Genomic DNA, 22,036 nt, shown 5'->3' on the forward strand with positions numbered 1-22,036 from the left:
TCCTGTTCAAAAAACAGCTTTTAAATATTTCGGTACAGATTGTCTGCCCATTCACATCCGAAATATCAGCAGGGGCTAAAAAGACAATAATATCATAACCATCACGATGAAGACTGGCACGAGTGGTACAATCTCTGTTCAGGCATGTCAACTGGAAGTGATGTGCGGAAAAGAGAATCATTCCTATTTTCCAACTTCAGTTCCTGAAGAACCAATGTGGATCCCATCCTGGCCATGGAACAGTATACCAACATGATGGGTTTCACATGTGGGTTCTGTGATGCAGAATAATAGCTTCCAGAATGGTAAGCGCGTGTGCGTAAGGGATTCAAGTGCGGTCGGGCATTCAAATACCCCACATTTAGTTTTACAGATCATCCAGTGGCATTTATGTCTGCACACTCTACACCACAAGTGTAATTAAGGCCCAATTGCCTTTGACCCAGCTATTCCACACTTGAATGTATATATATATACACACATATATACTCATATTCCACACTGGAATATATAAATATTTATATAATATATATCTATATATGTGTGTGTGTGTATACATTCATGTATATTGTGGAAAGCCAAGGGATTGCATCAGGCAAATAAAGGAATCATTAGATAAGTTGAAGGATTGTGCTCTTCTAGTCACACATTGGCTGGAAAAACCACACAGCTAACAGGAAAACATCAGGTGATAATTCACACCCCAATCACTTTTCCATGGTGCCTCCTCAGTCTGTCCTCCCCGTTGGGCAAAAGTACATCACAGGTTAGTGCATCACCTGTGCACTTGTACAAGACACACACTTGGGCCCAAGACACACACCGAGGCCCAACCCCCACAGGACGAGTGGCATAGATAATAAACGAATGAATGGTTAATCCATGTCCTGGAAATATATTAGTGCTGTATAAAATCCATCTCTTGGGCCAAATGGTCCAATGTTAGAAATATTAGTTCCCATGAGCTGATCCTTCTGAGAGAGCTCTCACAAGAGCTCTTACCGCAGTGGTCAGCTGCTCTGACCAGTTATGTCCATTGGCTGCCTCCAATTCTCCACTCATTTCAGCGTCCTACAGTGTTGTCGTAGTGTGTGAATAAGATTTCCCCTTCTCCCTCTTGCTCAAACTCAGCTGGCTATCCGCCAGCGTCGGATCGGTCTTCCTGTACGTGGATCTCGGCGGGGCGATATTGGTGAGCTCGTGCTGTTCGGCAAAGAGAAGCCTCTGGTTCTCGTTACGAAACCTCACTATTTTGCTGATGCGTTTGCCAACGAGGTAGATCATCTCACAGATACACATGAAGATACAGAGCGCGCTCGACACCACCATGAACAACATGAAGATCTTTTTTTCCGTCGGGCGGCTGATGAAGCAATCGACCGTGTTGGGGCACGGGTCCAGGGAACACTTTGTGACTCTGCAAGAAAAGACCCAATTCTATCAATTTTAAACTTTGGAAAACTTTCTACTTTGATGCTAGAGACATTTGAAATAAAACAGCCTTACTTTTGCAGGTCATATCCATCGTAGATCCGGTACAGGATGTAGAGAAAGGCTATGTCGAATCCAGCTTTGAACACCAAGCTGAGTAGGTAAGTCCACCACAAGCCACCCCTTTTCTTGCCAGGGTTGGCGTAGAGGTGAGAGCCTTTGTGCTCCTTCTCGTACTTCAAGTCCTTCCCCTCCCGATATTTCACGTGGGCCATCACCATCAGAGACGGGCAGGTGACAAAGATGAGCTGCAGCGCCCACAAGCGGATGTGGGAGATTGGGAAAATGTGATCGTAGCAGATGTTGGTACATCCAGGCTGAAGGTAAAGGGAAACAGAAGTGGGTAAATAGAAAAAGTTAAAAATAATGGGTGACATGAGACATTAAAAAGAAAGATGACACTGAATACAGGCTGTGACATCGGGTGGCCGGAACTTAATAGTATGAGATGATTAATGTTATTGTCATCTTTGGGTAAAACACCAAGGGCAGGCGATGCGGTTTCAAGTCAAACAGTATAATTAGTTGTCAAACCAATAGTTATTAAAACAAATGTGTCTGCAGGCGAGTGTAACTTCTTTTCGACTTTAAATTAGCATTAAGTCAAATGCATGTTTTATGAAAGCAAACCAGTTTGCTCAGTAAACACAGTGAAAAGAATAAATATGTGATCCTGCAGCCTTGTAGACAAAATCACAATAAAACAATAAGTGGCAAAACAGAAATAAGGCCTTCTGTGCAGAAAAAAACACTGACAATAATTACAGAGTTAAAGTGTGACATGGGATGAGATGCTGCTGAGAAGGGAAGGACGGCCATAACAACAGCCCTGTCCAATGTTATGGTCTCTGCCTCTAATAAAGCGATGGTTACCAAAAAGTTAAATTTAACCCCTATATGATTACTTTTCCTTTTCGGCTTCTCCCTTCAGAGGTCGCTACAGCAAACCATCCTCCTCCATCTAACCCATTTCACTACATCCAAAAATCTTCTCTTTGCTTTTCCTCTAGACTGCCAGCTTTGGAGTTCTAACCTCAGCATCCCTCTACCAATACATTCATTGTCCCTCCTCTGACCAGGAACGAACCATCACAGTCTAGCCTCTCTGACCTTCCCTCTATAACATAACATGTGCGTTCCCTCTGACAGACTCATTCCTGATCTTATCTATCATTGTCACTCCCAAAGACAACCTCAACATCTGCATCTCTACTAGATCACAATGACATCTGCAAACATCATGGGCCATTCCTGTCTAACTTCATCTGTAAGTCTAACCATTACCACGGCAAACTGGAAAGGGCTCAGAGCTGACCCCTTATAAAGTCTCTCCACCATCTTGAACTTCTCTGTCACACCTACAGCACACCTAATCATTTTCTCACATTTTGCATACATGTCCTGCGCCGGTCAAACATGCTTCCCAAGGTTAACCCAATCAGATTACGAGGGGAGGAAAAATATGGGCATTATTTTCAACATGTTAAGGCAGCATGTCCAAAGTCCAGGCCAAATACGGACAATGTTAAAATTTACAACGGCCCGCAGCCTCTGTCATAAAATCAATAATATGCAGCCGCCAGCACTGTTGACCACAGGATAAAACCGTGTACAAAAAGCGATTTTAAATTTCACCAGAAGATGGCAGTAGACCTGTGGCCACGCTCTCGCCATGGAAATGTTGACCCTTGTCACAAGGGTCAAGTTCCCATTTCAAAAATGGCAATCGTTACAAAAAAGGCCATCAGGACAAGTGGAAACTTGAGTATTTTAACAAAATTCGAAACAACTGTATTTGCCAAATATGCCAAGGGACTTGTTGTTTTCAAAGAATTCAAGATCAAGTGGCACGACCGGACGAAACACGCAAACTACATCAATCTATCGGGGAACGAACATGGTGAAAAATTGGAGCAGCTGGAAGATGTTTTAACAACACAGTAGCGCTTTTATATAAGACCATGAATCAAATGCCAAAAACGCAAGCTACGAGGTAACCCTGAAAAAAGGAAAAGTTAGCTAATGTTTCCCTGGGTCATAACACTGATACAGAGAATCTAAGGTGTGTCATCTGACATTATGAGACTTTCAGAGGCAAAAGCAACAGTCTGACTTTTTTTTCATTATCCTGCGATGAAAGCACGGACGCCTTGAAGAATGTCAGGCCGAATGGTGGGCCCTCACACATTTTCACCTCAACAAATATGGCCCTCTTTGCAAAACATTTGGACACCCCTGTGTTAAGGATAGGCTGTGTGTATGTGGCGCCGTTAACCAAACCAATTTGTTCAGCAAGAACTTAATAGTGCGAGCGTGCGTTTCTATATCTTACCTGCCTGGTGTTACAAACAAAGTCCCTGCTCTCATCACCCCAAACTCTTTGCGCCGCCACGACAAACACCAGCACACGTAACACAAACACCATGGACAGCCAAATCCTCCCAAAGGCAGTGGAGTATTTGTTTACTCCACTCAACAGATTCTCCAGTCCCGACCAGTTCATCACTGCAGCTGCCCTTGCAACAGGGCGAGAGATGAGTGCAGCCTGAGGGAGAGAGAGAAAAATGGAAAGATTAGGAAGGGATTGACTAAGCGCCCAAATTGTGCGAGTTTATCAAGACAGCATGAACTTTTTAATGAAACAAAACTGTTTATTTACACTTGCCCTATCATGCTGCATTCCATTAAAAAAAAATATGTCACTCAGAGATACTCGGTCTCGCCCTGAATTAGTGACTGAGCCTAAAGTTCTGCTCACGACCTTGTCTCTGAATCCAACCTACAGCAAAAGGTCATTTTATCCTGCACTTACTAGATAGTTCATTATGTGTTAATTACAGGGGAACCATTTTTTGGTGGGTTCTTTCTCAAAGTTAATGTTGTTCCATCATCTGAGCCACAAATCTCGCCTCAAGTAACCTGGAGGTCAAACCTTCCAGATTTTTTTCCTGTCCAGTATATATTTGGAAGACTTAATAGGGAATTGGTTTTCTTTGAGTTTTCTCTCAAAGAAAACCAATGAGAAATGAGAGAAATGACAGTAAATCCCTCATTCTACACTTGAAGAACACCTCAAACACCACTTTATCATATTATGTTTACTTGAAAGGCTTTTACCAACTCCTTGACATTTAATGGATGGAGTTGACAGATCCATGTGACTATATACAGTTAATCTAAAAGTAAATTGTAAATGAATGAATCATTAAAACGATCATTTGTCCTGCAAAATAAAGAGGATATTGACTCCTTAATATGAATGTTTTTGGAAATATATAATGATAGTATTTGCTGCATTTTTGTGACTGCTGGTCACTTGCTCACGTTTGGGTATTTTCTTCAATTCTACCCATTACAATCAAATGTATTCGCTCAAGAAGAGGAATAAATGTAAGGAATGGCCCAAGCTGAGCAATAAACACCGATAATCACCTTCTCAAGCAAACAAAATGGCATTTAAATTATATGTATAATTCGAAAGTCAAATTTTTGATGGGTAGATAAGTTGTGATTGTATGGTGTGTGATAATGACATCACATTTAGGTTATTTGTGTGCACATAGAGAAACGACCAAAATGATAGCGGTATGTTTTCTAGTTCTGCAAGGCTGGGCTTTAAAAAAAGCAGTGGGTGTAAAGAACAACTTAAAAAATGATAACACTGACCAGAATAATGCACACTATAACTAACTTCCTGATCAGTGCCTGCTTGTGGTACTAATCTACGGCATCAGAGCAAAGCATCTGCGCTGTTGCTTCCAAACAGTTTTAGTTGCCATCACAGTGGCTTGATTCGTCATTGCGTGCTCATTCCTGCACCGGCCCATAACACGAAACCCTTCCAGTGGCAACCTCAGCTGGACGTGCACGGACCTGCGTGGATTTGCATGACGGCTTTTTCTCCGACTCTCCCTTTAGATGAAGTAAAACATAGGAAAGATGGTTTCATCTGTCCTGCTTTTTACGATCACAAATTGGATTTATCATCGACTGACTTTGTCAAATGGCTGCAGTTTCATACATCCGTACGAAGTTTCCTATTCTCCTATGTTGTATTTTTCGTGTATAGCCACGCTTGATGTTTGTGTACATGAGAAAAATATGTATTTCCATTAAGCATAGTGTCATGATATCGTTATACTTGGACTTCGCATCTCATCAGCCAGAATTCTTTGTTAATGATACTGAGTCACCAAAAGTGATCAGTTAAAACACACTAGCCGTATATCGGGCTGTCAGAAATATGAACATTTAAAACAAAAAAAGGGTTAATTTAAGTTGTGTAAACACGCAAATTATCTGTCTTGTGTTGACAAAATAAGTTGAAACAGCATTCCTACAAAGTACAGCGGGCACAGATTGTGTCTCATCTGTACTTGCTCCATATTGTTGATGATATCGCAGTGCTACAAACACTTACAAATACACTTGGGTATTTTTTTGTTCCAGTTGTGAAAAAACAATTTTTTGGAAAAAAAATTATACTATACACTTGATTTGTTTCACCTTGATTATTGGTTGGTTTTAAGTAAAACAATGGAGGTTGAGTTTCATTGTCATACGGTACAATATAAAGGTCAGACTGTCTGATGTTAAATCACCTTTGGTTAAATTCGATGTTTACCTTATGCTAAGCCGGCCCCCCGGCGGTCTTTATTAACCAAACATACTTCAGTTGTAACCATTTTCCTGTTTACGCCGTGGCCATGACGCTCAGGAGAGAAAAAAGGCCTTGACGTTTCCTGGATACCTGCATAAGTGTTTGCTCAACACATACAGTGCGTCCATATGGACGAGTTTTCTAGACCACATAGCAGGGCTGCAGCTGTTATGAAACAATATGAAGTATATGCAAAAAATGTTAAACATGGGATTTTAGACCCTTTTTTTTTTTTTTTTTTTTTTTGCTTTTTTATAGGGTTTCTGAAGAGCATAAAGTTAAAGAAAGAGAGAAACTGAAATGTATTTGTGTTTCGAACAAGAAAGGAAAGGGCTTCCACATGGGATTAGTTGCACATCCCTTTGGCCTGCATGGTTTCTGGACCAGCTGATAAATCATTGTTTGGAAAAGCATTAAATATTTAGATTACAGAAAACAGGAATTGCAAAACATTGCGTACTTGTAAATCTGTATTTCTTCATCAGTGTCTTATGTCGGTTATCTGAAAAATAGCCATTTAGCCTCTGGTAAAGCTTATTTGGACATTGTTTCTACATCACATTTTTATTTCTGAGGGATAAAATAGATGTGTAATCAAAAGAAAAGCATTGGATTGTGGGAAAAGAAAACAGAAACAGACAGGATTTAAATCCGGTGGTATGTGTTGCATAGTAACAGCAGCCGCTATGGAAAAAGTAGCATTTAGTCACGAAATTCTGCGGTTGCAATTTTGCATTTCTGTCTAAAAGCACTTTCCATCAGTGACAGTAAGATTAAACTAAGCCTGTTAACGCTGATGATATTTGGCTGGACCACAGGTTTCTCTCACGGTGTAAAATGTTCACCCATCCTCATATTTTAGGAAAAGCAAACTTGGCTTTTCACTCTGTTGGCCAACATTTCCCTTTGTCTTATTAATTTCAGTAAGTTCAAGGAAAAATACTGTAACGCTTCCTTTTTTGGATGTTCTTAGTCATCCAGGACACGGTGAATTCTTTTTGACATCTTCACTTCATGAACTGAAGAAGTGAAGAAATTCAAGTCCAGTTGCCATAACAAGTAGATTTCAACAAGAATATAACACGGCTATTCACCCTTGTTGCCGGCAGATGACGTAAAACTGATAAAAATAAAAGTGTGAAAACCTCACCTGGCGCTGAGGACGAGCTCACACACCGACACCTAGTTTGGACACACGGCCAACTTCAAATATCTAAGATCCAAGGGAAACAGTTTTGCTCCTTCTCTGCTTGCATTATTTTTCTCTACTCTCTCGCCCTTTTTTCAGAAATCTTGCCAAACCAGATTCAGCAGCTGCTACGTCATGGCACACATTCACACACACATGCACACGTCCGGTCTTGTCAGTATCTGAGCGACGTGGAGCCTCACCTCCCTTTGAACAGTGTAATATAACACTTTTTTAGCATGAAATGAGCAGACAAAAACCGTCATCAAATTAGAATATGTTATTGTTAAGTCTTCTCTGAGCGGTCAGTGTGTGTGGGTGTCTATAACCAGGAGCCACACCCTCCACATTTTATACAGATGTTGTAATAAGGACTTGCAGGAAAGTATCTCCACAATCCATTCAAAGTCTATGGAAATGGGACGCTAACACCGTTCAAAAGATATATCGAATAGTTTTATGTAAATGAAAAAAACGTGACCAAATGTACTGAATGAAAACAGGAGGGGAAAAAAAAAGGATACTAATTGACTGCAGTCGGGCTGTGTGATCAATCCTTTATGTGTATGTGTGGGGAAAAATGTGTTTTTTTCTTTTTCTGAAGGTTAGTGCTCGGAGGTAGAGATAAACACAATATTACGACACAAATTCTGGGGAAAAAAAAGAAATGGTTTAAGAATGAAGAAAAAAACAGCAGAATTCAATCATTTGATAGCTTAGAACAGTGTATATATATATATATAATGCTTTGCTTTATCCAATTTATTGTTTTTTTGTGTGTGTGTGTGTGTGTGTGTTTTTCGTCTTCTATTAATATATGCTTATCCCAGATTAGTAGTCTCTCCTTGCAGTGTGTAAATGAGGGAGTGAATGGTTGCAAATCCTTTACCCTTCACCCCATTGTGCAGATAAGATAAGATAAGATAAGATAAGATAAGATAAGATAAGATAAGATAAGATAAGATAAGATAAGATAAGATAAGATTAGAAAACTTTATTGATCCCCATAGGGGAAACTCTTTTTTCACAACAGTATAACAGTTATTATGCCAAAAAAAGGAAAATAAATATGAATATACATATAAATAGAAAGGCAGAAGACAGAGGATAGCGAGACATCCACGAATAAATAGACATCAGCCGTCTACGACAACAACAACAACAACAACAACATCATGGATAACAATGGGCAACAATAAGGAACAGTGTGGGTGAAAAATACACAACCAGAACTAAATGACAATATGAATAGAATATAAATGATAAAACGTTTGCAACAACAGGATTTGGGTAATTGAGTGAGAAGAAAATGCGCTTCCAGGTCGGTCAACTTGCACACGGCAGTGCTTTGTTTGCATTCAGAACATCTGCCAATCCTTTTTGGCGGGGATTTGCCAGGTTAGACATGGAATTTAAAACATTTTTTTTTTCCAAATTATTACACAAGTATGTCCTTTTGAAAATGTCCTGACCTTTTTTGAATAACACAGTTGATTCACCGAGAGCAAGGGTCGGCAATCCACGGCGCCTTGATCACTCTGATGCCCCTCCCTGTGGCTTTTGAAAACAATTGATGAGTTTTTAATTAAAATGTATTTTAATTTAGTTTGTTTGTTTTTCAATTTCATTGTAAATTTAAAGATTATGGCAATCTTGTAACTTTTTTTTTTTTTTTCATAAATACAAGAAGGACTCAAATAGACATTGGCAAGTCTATTGAAAATATTTTTTGCATGCAGAAATGTAATTTCATTTTCTCTGCAGTTGTTGATTTAAAAAAATGCAACACATATTTTGTTTATACATAGCATAAAGGTGAAATTACGTTATATGCCGTGTTAATTCATTCTAAATTCCAAAGGGGTTGCGTACCGTTGGAGTCTGGTGTCCTTCTCCCAATAGTCCTGCGCATTCTCTTATGAGGAATGAATGGAAACGGCATGATCAGTTACACTTTGTTGTTTATTCCTTGCCAAGCATCACACAAAACGTAAAAAAAAAAAAAAAAAAATTTTTATTAAATGAACTTAAATTACCTTAAACTAAATTAACTTAAATTAAATTAAATTAAATTAAAAAATGAAAATAAAAAACATAGGGAGAGAGTTATAGAAAGTTATAGAGAGTGACAGAAACAGCCTGGAGGGTAGAAATCGAAGATAACAATAAGTACAAACTTGATGTAAGACACCGCTTCACTCCCATCCTTCTGGTCTACGGAGGCCTGTGGACTCCCGATTTCCAAACAACCGAAGAAAGTGTTTCCGCACCGTTTTGTTTATGTGCTTTCAACACCATTTGAACTTTAGTGATAATCTTATTTTTAAGATAAAGCTGTACACAAACACGCCTGTCTGCTGTCAAGGGAACTTGGTGAGGCTCCCATGGAGGAATACCGGCTGTGCTCTGCCTGGATTTGGTCACTCAGCAGGACGCCATTATCCTTAGCATTGAGCCTCTCGTCATTTTACGTTCTCTTCATTTGACGTTGTCTTCTGAAGAAACAAGGCAGACGCTTCTCTTCAAATTCTCTCCTCTGTTTCAGCAGAAACCCTCTTTTTCAGTTACTTTTTGTTTGTTCCAATTTGAGTCAGAGGTGTGAGAGAAGTGTCAGTTTATTCAACAATAGCATGTCATTGACTTGTCATGTTAGTCATTGGTGTGTGTGTTTGTGTGTGTAGTGTGTTTACCTTTGGTTAACATTGCAATATGAAAAGTGGAATATGTGATCGAAGTTCACTTTTTAAAATGTATTTGTACTTTTTTTTTTCTGCAACGTTATTGAAATAAAACACCATTCTGGTCGTAAAATGGTTTCTGACATCAGCACTCGCAAATTATGTCAAAGTGTAGATAGACTCAATCATTGGGACACTGTTTGATTTTTTTTTTTGTATTTAATTGATATTTTGTTGCCCCAGACAAATAACCAACAAATGATTAAAGAACTAAGCTCCAATCCACACAAACGATAGATACTATTTTTAATTTCTTGCCATAAATTCTGTTGGTGCACTGGTGTTTTTGTAGTTTTGCAGTTCTGAAAGCCGCTTTTTAAAAAAAATGTATTATTATTACTATGATACTCTATGTGTTTCCGTGGAGGAACCAAATTCATGAACAACACCAATGAGTATGTTCTATGCTACAACTCTTTCTATGATTATATCATGTATTTAATGATACATTAGGACAAAACATTGATCAGCATCAGTATCTGGTGGTCTCTGTACCACTTTCCTCAAAAAGTCCTCCCCATTGACATATATGCCATGTAGTCTTTTTTTGCATTTGTGTTTTCATATTTATGAAAGATTGTTTTCAGGCGAGGCTTCTTCTAGAATTGAATTCCAAAGTTCAATAATCATCAGAGGAAAAGAGAGAATTTGATATCACATGGAATGAGACAAAGTTTGCGTTCACATACAATGCTTCTGATTTATTGATACCCTTAAAAAATAATCAGACTCAGAATTAAGAAGGCTGCATGGTACCAAACATCTGAAGATTCAACATAAAATATAGAAATTAACTATACAACTGTATGATAAGCTGGCCACCTGTACATGTATACAGATGGCTGCACGTCTGTAAATATCAGCACAGCTAAACAATGAGCAAATAGAAGATCAGATATTAGCAATGTGCTGCAAATCAATAAATAGCATGTTAAAGGGGATCTGTGTGCTTGTTAATCTCTGTATTGTAAGCTGTTTGTGTTAGATTGATAAGTAGATGGATCAATCATATCTGTCTAAACATTAACAACAACAAAAATATTATGCATTGACTGAGAAGAAAATGTGCTTGCTGGACTTTTGACTTGTATATTCCATTGCACTTTGCATAATAATAATAATAATAATAATAATAAATTTTATTTCAGGTTCCTTACTCGACACTTGAGGACTCCATACAGACATATATGCAAAATACAGATATCAAAGAAACAAAATAGATAAAAAGAAATAAATAAAAGTCACAGGGCAGTTGGCCTCAGATGGAATAGGCTGCTTTAAGCAGATGTGCTTTCAGTTGTGATTTGAGGTGGGGGAATGAATCGATGTGTATAATTACTCTTAAACAAAAGACAACGTTAAATTCTGTGTTTCAGTCTCATAGACTGATAAGAATTCCACTTGTAAGAACTTCCAACAGCCTAAAAGCTCCTCGTAGATCAGTCCCAAAGCCAAGACCAGGCCTTCGAGCGGCTCCCCTCAGGACGCTGACTCCACGGCCCCGCCTGCAAAACCCAGAGGAGAGGGGCAACCTTTGTCCCCAGAGCCATCCAACTCCTTGATTCCCATAATTCCCAGAATTCTACACAAATGATGATGATGATGACCGTTGGGAGCTTCTCTGCTTCTATGAAGGAACTCCATGGTTGAATGACTGTACAATGTTGTGTTCGATGTGTGACACTAACCTGCACCAAAACGGGGTAGTGCAGGCTAACGGTAAGCACTGAGAGAGACACCCCCTGGGTTTCCACTCTTCATTGTTTATTGAATTAAAACCATCTTCTAAGGAGCAATTTTTCCTTGACTCCAATTGTTCCTTGCCACATTTATGTTTATTACAAAAATGCAAAGCGCAGCTTACCTTGAAATCTCTTACCAATCGCACAGTTTGCACAATTTCTGTACAGTAATTAAATATACTTTATTTTGATGTTCATAATTTGATGCAAAACCATCACCTGTAGAGGGCAGTATCAAGCCACACAGTCCGGTAGTTTACTGGAATTCATCAGTAGAAGAAGAATGGCGGAAGGGCAATGTTTGCTGCATGCCGCCATTCATAGGACGGAAGTTCATAATATATACAAATATACATCATATTAATTCTTGTTTGTTTTTCTTATTACTTTGTAGTTTTCTGCTGTGGGGGTTTCACTGATTTGTATGCTTGAAACACCATAAATATTTGTGAGCTGAAAAAAAAATTAATAGGACGTAAGTCTATTCGTTTTTTTTTTAAGTTTTAATTTTTTAGTTTTATCGAACATATACAGTATAAACAGACAAAATATATAAACAAACATGGCTAAATAAATTCGAATGTCAATGATATTAACCTGCATGAGGAAACATAAGGTCATTCATTTTGTATGCAATCAATTAACTGTAGGAGTAAACAAGATTACAGGCCTGTGAGAAATGTTTAATTTTAGAAATAAGAGGGGGAAATAATTAATAAACAAGAATGATAAACTAAATAATAATCATAATAATGAATAAAAAATGAAGAATAAAAAAATAAAAAGGAGAATAAAATATGTATTTAACTCAGTGGATCTAAAGGGATATTAGTCATAAAACTATATAATTTTTGGTTTGGGGGATTTTTCCATAAGTTTCAAAGATTTTTTTTATATCATTCAAAATCGTCTATAACGAATGTAAAATCGGGGGAACATTTTTGCATTCAGTTTTTTTTTTTTTTTTTTTTTTTTTTTTTTTTTGTATGCCGGAAGTCCATTCGCTGCCGTGACACCAAAACACGGAAGTGGCGAGTTTGACGTGGACTAAATGCAGAGCGAGGATGGCGCGGCGGCAGTCGGCAGGCTAGGATGTTCATAACTGTGTGTTACGTCTATCTTTGGGTCCGTTTCCATAAGTGCTACTCGGCGCTGATCCGCAACCGACTGTCCGGGGCGAACGGCAGCAGCCTCAGCTTCCGTATCCGCTCCGGCTCGGCCTCAGCACCGGCACCGCCGACCGGACGCTACGAAGCCGCCCGGCGGCAGCAACAGCGACCCGGGCCGCCCGAACCGGATCCGGAGGAGGACAACAACCTTTTCCTCCAGCTGGGGGACAAATCCGTTTGTGTCACCGAGCTCCAGGTGAGCAGGCAAGCTTGCCCTTAAACGACATATACAATATATTTTAGATGTAACTTATGTTCAATGTTCAATATTCCTGCATTCTGCGTGGACTGACAACCGGTTAGCTTAACTTTGTTGATCCCAAGTGTCACAGTAACATTACAGGGTAGGAAAGTCTGCATATTGTCATCGTAGAAAGAATCTGCAAATACAGGATTTCGATCATTATTGATTCTAATAGAGCACTAATAATAGAATTCTTAAAGAATAGAAATAAGCGAAGACTGTGTGCCATAGAATAAAATATAAAAGAAATGCTTTGCGCAGGGAATATTTATAGAAATGACAGGGGTACATCAGGAGAGGTGGGTAGTAAAAATGAAATAAGTGAGGTGTCCTGGGGAGTATGTGTGAATATATAAATATTATATAATTGCATGCATTTTAAACATTTCTTAAACTATATTTATAAAATTATAAATATTGCATGACAGTGGTGAGCAGATATGGAGGTGGTGGGGTTGTGCATTCAAAGATATGTTTGTTTACTTGTTCTTTTGATGCACAGCTCGAGGCTAGAAACTTAAGAAATAAATGACTAAATAAAATAAAAAAATCAGTATGATGATGTTAGACTTCGATCGGCAGCTGTTTTCTGTCAGTGTTTGCATTGAAGCGGGCCAGTTTGGGTGCAGATACTGTATATCTCACAAAGAGAAAGGCAGGGTCTGTTTGTATCTACTCACCCCATGGAGGCGAAAGTGGAAAGCGACCTAAATGTGATTTCACGCATAAAAAAAAAGTTTCCAAAAGAAAAGTTAAGGCGATCCGTTAAGATGCAAACAACCTCAGTGGCCTCATTACATGATCTGTAAATTAACAAAAGTAGGACACAGCAATAGTTTCCAAAAGTGAATTTTCATTATTGCGATTAAATATGAACCAAATGGTGACACCCCCACCCCCCCAAAAAAAAAAAAAAATCCCAACAAACTCTCAGTACTTTTAAACCTTGAAAATCTAGAATCAACAATTCGCACATCAACTCAGTAACTCATTTAAAGTCACTGGCTTGGGGAATTTTATAAACTAGACAAAATTAGATCAAATCAGAATCAACTTTATTGTCATTACACATTTGCGGGTGGTGACGAAATGCTGTTTAGCTTTTAACCAAAAGTGCATAAAAAGCAGCAATCACAGATATAATCATTAAATTAACAGTATGTTCACGGTACATGGTGTCAGTAATTTACAAGTGATTTACAGATTGGTTCCTAAGAACATATTCAGATGGTTATGTGCCTTACATGATGTAGACTATAGGCAGGAGCTATGGACATAATTTACAGATGATGAGTTATGCTCTACAAAAAACAGTTTCAGTGTACATTAAATAATGATGGAGACAGGACAATATAGTAGTGCATTTTTTATTTTTCTAAACACAGAAAATTCCATCAGTAATGTAACAATAGCATCTGTGCTTAGCAAAAGATTTTTTTTAATAGCTGAGTTCCTTCTGTCTGGAAGGCATAGTTTATTGAAATCAATTCCCAGTAATTCCATGCTGCTTTCACAGTCCATCTCTATATTTAAGATATTTTTTTTTTCTTTTTCTTATTCTTCTTATTTATGCAGAGTGTGGAAAAGAGGTAAAGACATGTAGGAATGGGTGGAGAAAGGTGTCAGGGGTATTATGTGAGAGAAGACTATCAGCCGGAATGAAAGGAAAGGTGTACAAGACAGTGGTGAGACCAGCAATGTTGAATGGCCTAGAAACAGTGACAGTGATTTTAAAAAAATTAAAAAAAGGAGCCAGAGCTGGAAGTCGCAAAGATGAAGGTGCTAAGGTTTTCTTTGGGAGGGACCAGGATGGATAGGATCAGGAATTAGTTCATCAGAGGAACAGCACATGTTAAATGTTTGTGGAGAGAGGGTCAGAGAAGCCAGACTGAGATGGCTGGGTCATGTACAGAGGAGGGATAGAGAATATATCGGTAGACGGATGCTGGAATTGGAGCTGACAGGTAGGAGGTCTAGAGGAAGACCAAAGAGAAGATTTATGGACGTAGTGAGAGAAGATATGAAGTTAGTTGGTGTGAGAGAGGAGGATACAGAGAAAAGGGTTATATGGAGAAGGTGGATTCGCTGTGGCGACTCCTGAAGGGAAAAACCAAAAGAATAAGGATAAGATACCTATTTATTTATGCACTATTTAATGTCTATATCACCTGTATTTTTGTATAGAATAACTTAACATAGTTACATTTCTACTTGTAGATGATGTCCATATTATGTCCAGATGGAACTACATTTAATGCACATATCCATCTGTATTATATGTTCATACTACCTAATCTGTACAGCCCTTGTAAATTATTGACATAATATACTATGTACATACTGATAATTTATTCATCAGTTTGCTGCTTTTTGGCATTTAGAAGCTAAATTGCATTTGCACATGCGTCATGACAATAAAGTTGAGTGTAACCTAATGGCCTTTGTATCCATCTGTGCATTACTTATGACTAACTTCCCTGTCATGTCTATGTGTCACTATTTACTTATTTTCTGTCTGTGCTGTCTCAAGGTTTGCGATGACCTCGGCAAATGGACCGTGTTGGCGGAGTCCTCGGTCATTAGTTGCCCACGGGTAGCGAACATTTCATTCATCATAGAAGCCGCCGAACACACGTTCGACGACCACGCATCTCACACGGCGAACAAGAAAGTAGGCACAATGTGTTATCACAAATATACTCTCGCAATAGCTGAGATTGGATTTAATGTATTTGACTTGGGGGGGAAAAAAGCCGTTCGTCTCCTTTTGTCTACAGCGAACTAATCAGCTTATATATATTTCCACCGTTTTCTCTAATTTATATTTAATACTCTCGTAATCGTTGCAATTTCCCGTCTAAAACAGCAGCAACATGAAATCAGGTCATTGCCGTGCACTGACTCATTCTTGCAAGGTCGCCCCAATTGCGCAGAAGCATTCTAATGCACCAAGTTGCAGAAGCGTAATAACTGCGGTCACATCGGCAACGTGGGCAAACACCCAGGAAAGGGCAGATTATGTAGAGCGAATGTATCCTCATTATATTACTAACCCCCCAAAAAACGCCATATTTTTACATCCTTTTTTTTTTTTTTTAATTTCTTTGATTGCGATATACATTTTGATTGTCAAATTCATGATTTTTTTTTTTTTTTTTTTTTTTTTTTTTTAACAGGTGTTGAAATGGTCTGACTACTGTTGTCCTCTGGCCTGCAGTCCCGGCCGTCCATTCAGGGCACTGGCTCAGGCCACCATTGAGAATTTCAGTCGGCTCGGGGTGGCTTTTATAGAGGATCGCCTCCGACTGGACACAGGACTGGCGCCATCAAAAATAATCCGTAAGTGTCCCTCAGTTGCATTTTGCGTCGCCCAACCTGTCCCTGCCACAAAAAAAAAACACTCATTGAGCATGGGTTGGAAGCCCCAAGTTACTTTTCAACATGAAGAAGTGCGTATGAATATAGTCACATGAATATGATCATGTTTTTCGATACCGCTAATGCTACCCGTACATCCAAATACTTTGAAAAGATTTGGAAGAGACTCATGGAAAACTATCTGCTTTAAGAGTTTTAACCCTGAGACTGAGATTTTGCAAAGCCAATGAATCTTACAGTGTCACTATTCACAAGACTATAACGTGATTCTGTCTGCAATTTTTTACGCCCCATGCAATGTTTCAGCGGGTATTTGCAAAGCCGTTGCTATTTCAGTCCATTGCTTTTCCTTCTCCACTTGGTTGTGAGAGTCAACATCGTGCAAGACGAGCTATTCTGCCCACAGCCCCAACATCCTCTCCTCTGTCTGGGGGGTCCAAACTGATCGGGACATCCTTCGCCGTTCCCGTTCATCCATACCGCTAATAAATACCGTCTCGGCCGCCAATATCGCTCTGCCGATTGTCTACCTGATTGATTGTGTCGTGCCACCGTAGAGACTGACAGATTTGCAATAATATTCAACACGATTTATATTGTCAATTTATAAGCCCAAGACTGGGAAAAGACTGATCTAAGATTAGCATTTTACACTTAATGTCCAAGATGATGGGAGCGCGCTGTGACTCCAGTAAAACTCCAAAGACTTCCTTCTGACGTTCAGTTTTTAGTTTGTGACTGTGAAAATCATTAGACACAAGTACAGCATTGGTCTGAAATGCTTCATCTCATATGTCATCCCGACAAGCGATGCCCTTAGGGAAGGTCTTTCGGGCTTCGTTTGAATCCTGGTACAAAACCGTTGTAAAAGTCTGGGTTGGATGAACCTACGGTTGCACACCGTTCTTTAATTGCTTTCGATAGAGGAAAATAATGAATCGTCACTTTTCCAATGTACTTGTATTTACAGCCGTTCTCCTAAAAGACTCCACTCTGGACAGACTGTTGAAGAAGCAGCACTCGCACAGCCCCATGACAGTAACGTCATCGCCCTGCAGCGCCCCAGCCGAGAAAGGTCAACATTTGGCGAACCATCAGCAGACGCCATCCCGTCTAACCAGCCTTCTCCTCACGCCCAAGGCAAGGAGGCGGTTAGAGGAGCGACGAGGGTCCGAGCCGACCCGCAACGCCTCAGATTTAGTTCCCGTTTGTGACTCAGAGGACCGTTCTTTGGGGAATAACCACCACATGGAGGGCCACGGACACCACCTTCACCTGTCCAGCTGCAACGAGTGTTTGGAGCTAGAAAACAGCACCATTCTGTCAGTAAAATTCGCCTCGGCGGAGAATATCCCAGACCTTCCTGATGATAACTCCGCGCAGCCGGATAGCGGCGATGAGATTATGGACGAGCCGGACAAGGCGGCCGAAGAGTCCTCCGGCCGAGAGGCGGGAATCGTTCACTGCAACAAACTGCCAAATGTTCTGGTCTACACCAGCGGTTGCCAGGAGCGCTTCGAGACGGTTCGGCGAGCTCTGACCGACTGCCTAAACATGGAGAACTACACGGTTTATCCCCTCCTGCCGCAGCAGGCGCTGAGCGACCCCTGGCTGGACACCACCAGGCTCCTGGTGCTGGCGGAGGAGGAGCCGCTGACGCCCCAGCTGCAGACGCGCTTTCTGAACTATCTGGGTCAGGGCGGGAGGGTCCTGGGCCTCGCCTCCTCCCTCTGCCCCGCCGGCCTCTCTCTGGAGGTCAAGGAGGACCTCTGCGGGCAGGTGCGCAGGTTGAGTTTCACCCGGGAGGACAGCACGGAGCTGGAGCTGAGCGCGCTGGCGAGCGGCAAGGTCTTCCTTAGAGACGTTCAGGGCGGGGGAGAGGTGGAGCTGTGGGGCGAACTGAAAGGGGAGGCCCCACACCCGAGGGAGATGGTTATTGTGAGGGTCACCCATGGAGAGGATGGAGGGGAAGCGGTCATCTGTCAGGTAAAGATAGGACGTTACTTCAACTGTTAATGGTCATCAATGTTTTTTCTTTTAGAACTGGACGGAGGAGTCCATTTTTGTGTACAGCAGTCCATCGCTATGTCGCGGTTCACTTTTTGCTGTCTCACTAGAATTGTGAGGAAAATCCGTATATAAAATTGTCTCGTGGATTGAAAATCCAGGTTTTTTTTAAATCTGGATTTTTAATCTGCATTTATTTTGCAGTTTCATTAAAAATCCAGTCTTTTAAATCACAGGTTTTTAAATCGTGGATTAATAATCCCAATTTTTAATGAAACTGCGGAAAAAAATAATAATTGATTTTCAATCCGCGGATTGAAAATCCAAATGTTTAATGAAACTGCGAAAAAAACCAATTGATTTTTAATCCACTGATTGAAATCTGGATTTTCAATCCACAGATTAAAAATCCAAATTATTAATGAAACTGCGAAAAATATGTGGATTAAATATCCAGATTTTTAAATTGCAGATTAAAAAAATTTTTTTTTTTCTTTTTTTTATGAAACCGAGGGAAAATCAGGATTTTCTCTTCAAATGCTATGCCATACAATTTTTAATTGTATTGAATAGTAGATTAAAAATCTAGATTTTTTTCCGCAGATGCATAAAAGGTGTAATCGAAATGATCTGATTGTCAGCACGAAGAAGGAGAAAAGGAATCAATTTTTTTCTGGGTTTTTACTTTTTGATCAAGGGGCATGCTTTTGCAAGGTAATTTTATAAAAAAATCAAGAATTCAAAATTCATGAGTGTGTCTAATATTCTGATTCATAGCTAAGATACATCCTTTATTTTAAACTGATGTGTTAAGTAATTTAAGAGTACTTCTCAGATTAAGCATTAGATCACGACATGTGTTTGACATGTCATTGAATGTCCTCCTTTGTGGCCCACATTTTATATTTTTATTATTACCAGTCAGTTAAACAGCAGCTCAATTTCAGAATTTTTTGCCACAATGGATATGTGCAATTTTGCCTTATTGTGTTTTGCTTTTCTCAGTATAGACAATCGGTCCATGACCGGAATCATCTGGGATTTCAGCGCCATAAGTTACAACAACAAAGACTTCGAAACCCCTCTCCCTGTAGTACTCCACAATGAAATTTGACCGTTGTTTTGCAAATTAAATACAAAGTAATTGTCCATATTCAGAAATTCTGCAGACTTGTGTTTTAGTTTAATCAGATTTTTTGGGATATTTTCTAATGCAATTATTAAAAAGTCTTTCTGATTCCATTTAATGTAAAAATATCAGTGTTTTTTTTTTTGTTTGTTTGTTTTATTTATTTATTTATTTATTTATTTATGTATTTATTTAGATCCTCACATTTGGATGATTTTTTTTTTCTTCTCTCCACGTCACTGACATTCATGCCTGACTTAATTTCTACTATAGATGAATTAGACAGAACATTTTTGCAGTGACACTTGCATTCGGTAGAAAAAGTGTCAAAAAATGAACATGACTTCATATCAGGAAATTGGGAATAAATAAACGCTGCTCTTTAAATGTCCACACTTTTAAACACGGGACAGGCGGGGAGCGAGTCTTTCAGTTTTTTCTCCCATGCATCCCATGTCCGCAGGTCCACCTGGAAATCGCTCCCGACGACCCGAGCTTGACAAAAGAGGGTTTCGACAAGCTGAAGATGAGCAACAGCCTGCGATGCGAAATCCTGACAGAGATCCTTACCTCCCTGGGCCTGAGCTGCCAACCCAGTCAGGCTCCAGCGCCGAGCCCCATCCACCTGCTGGCCACCTCCCAGGTACTGTATTTTCCGCACTATAAGGCGCGTTGGATTATAAGGCGCACCTTCAATGAATGGCCTGTTTTAAAACTGTTTTCATATATAGGGCGCACCGCATTATAAGGTGTATAAAATGGAAACTACTGCAGTGGCTTGGGTTGCATTATGCATCCACTCGATGAAGCTGCGCTAAAGGGAATGTCAACAAAACACTCAGATAAGTCAGTCAGTCAGACAGACTTCATTAATTTATTTATATTATTCTCTTGAGGTTAATTTTTCGTCTTTTTATTGAAATTGAGAGGTATACTAATAACAATAAAAAGGCCCAGAGAACCACAACATAAATATTAAACCCAACATTTTCATGGATAAGGAAGCCCAATAAGGTAACCAAGAGATGAGAGAAGAAATTGGAATTTAAGGTTTTATTTTTTAGTGTATTTTAAAGCTGATTTAAGACACGGGTCGAAACCAACCCGTTAACACTGGGGATGGTAGCAGAAAACTAACAGGGGAGGAAGGTTAATAGAATACAAACCAGTGTTCCGACAACTACTTTCACTCCTAAATCAAGTTAGTGCATTCACAATAAGGCCGCCTTTGTTGAAAACAATGTATTTCCAACTCCATTTGTCAAAGTCCAAAGCTTTTCATAAAACGAAAGGACCAAGAAGGACCGTCTCTAAATTCACTGATGTTCATGTCGCTAGCTAGCGCTGTTTCCTTCATTGGAATTGTGACTGTAGAGACGCTTCTACTTGCCGCTCTGTTCGAGTTTGTCCTCCCAACTTTGGTCGTCTCGCTTTGTTTCCTCGGAAACTTTGTTTAGTCGTCTTTACTTGGCGCAGGTCACCTTGTTGTTTCTTCCACTTTCGTACAATTGATTCATTGATGCTGAATTCTCTTGCTGCTGCTCTATTTCCGTGTTCTACTGCGTGATCGATCGCCTTGAGTTTGAACTCTTGTCGAAAGCATGTCTCTTGAAAGGTGCCATTCTGAGGTCTTTATACACACACAAGTGGCGTGCGACTGGAATTCCCCTTTACCGTTTTTACCGCTGCTACTTCGGCGACGCCCCCCGACCACGGTAGCCAGAATTAACCAATATTGATCCATATATAAGGGCCATCTGATTATAAGACGCACTGTTGGTTTTTGAGAACATTAAGGCCTTTTCTAGGTTGGAAAATAAGGTACTTATTTATTTTTGGTTTCTGCAATTTGCTGAGTACATTGCAGTTGGGTTTGTGATCACGGTTTCCGACTTTGCGTAGAAAAAGGCACAAAGCCGATGTGGCAGGAAACCTTCTCGTCGCACCTTCGTCTGAGTCGGTGATTAGAAACTGCGGTTTCAGAGACAAAGTTCATTAACTACCGCCATGAATCAGCCATTTATCAAAGATGACATTTTGGAAACAACTACATATTACAAAACAGGTTAGAAAACAATTCATGTCAAAATTCATATATCTTTATCGACAAACATAGTCGTATTCTCCATATCCTGATGTATCATAATAAAACCTTGGTATCGTTGGTACAATGATGTCTCTGTCTCTAGTTAATTGGAGCATTGAGAGACCAAAATAACACCATGTAATCAAGCATCCAAATCATTCACATTTTCTTATTAAAGGCTTATTATGCAAAGGTTTCTTATC

General features: G+C 39.6%; 2 protein-coding genes across 3 annotated transcripts in view; one reads left to right on the forward strand and one right to left on the reverse strand.

Moving 5' to 3' along the window:
• LOC147226609 (gap junction beta-4 protein-like) lies at positions 1-7,437 on the reverse strand. The gene is made up of 4 exons (XM_086160950.1): positions 7,302-7,437; positions 3,824-4,036; positions 1,507-1,808; positions 1-1,417 (listed from the first exon to the last, which is right to left on the reverse strand). Exons 2-4 carry the CDS (start codon positions 3,992-3,994, stop codon positions 1,072-1,074), a joined length of 819 nt encoding a protein of 272 aa, XP_086017076.1. The 5' UTR covers positions 3,995-4,036; positions 7,302-7,437; the 3' UTR covers positions 1-1,071.
• Positions 7,438-12,848: 5,411 nt separating this feature from the next.
• Positions 12,849-22,036, forward strand: part of hlcs (holocarboxylase synthetase (biotin-(proprionyl-CoA-carboxylase (ATP-hydrolysing)) ligase)) — a 28,694-nt gene continuing 19,506 nt past the window's right edge. The window contains exons 1-5 of one of the 2 annotated variants that reach the window (XM_086160551.1): positions 12,849-13,185; positions 15,764-15,904; positions 16,410-16,572; positions 17,582-18,597; positions 20,211-20,390. In XM_086160551.1, coding sequence (XP_086016677.1) covers positions 12,913-13,185; positions 15,764-15,904; positions 16,410-16,572; positions 17,582-18,597; positions 20,211-20,390 — 1,773 coding nt within the window. In that variant the 5' untranslated portion in view covers positions 12,849-12,912. The remainder of the gene's footprint in view (positions 13,186-15,763; positions 15,905-16,409; positions 16,573-17,581; positions 18,598-20,210; positions 20,391-22,036) is intronic. The other variant, XM_086160552.1, reaches the window with a different exon arrangement.

Source organism: Fistularia commersonii, chromosome 15 (assembly GCF_037954325.1).
Source record: "Fistularia commersonii isolate RoL2024-O1a breed Wild chromosome 15, RoL_Fcom_v1.0, whole genome shotgun sequence".
NCBI lineage: Eukaryota > Metazoa > Chordata > Actinopteri > Syngnathiformes > Fistulariidae > Fistularia > Fistularia commersonii.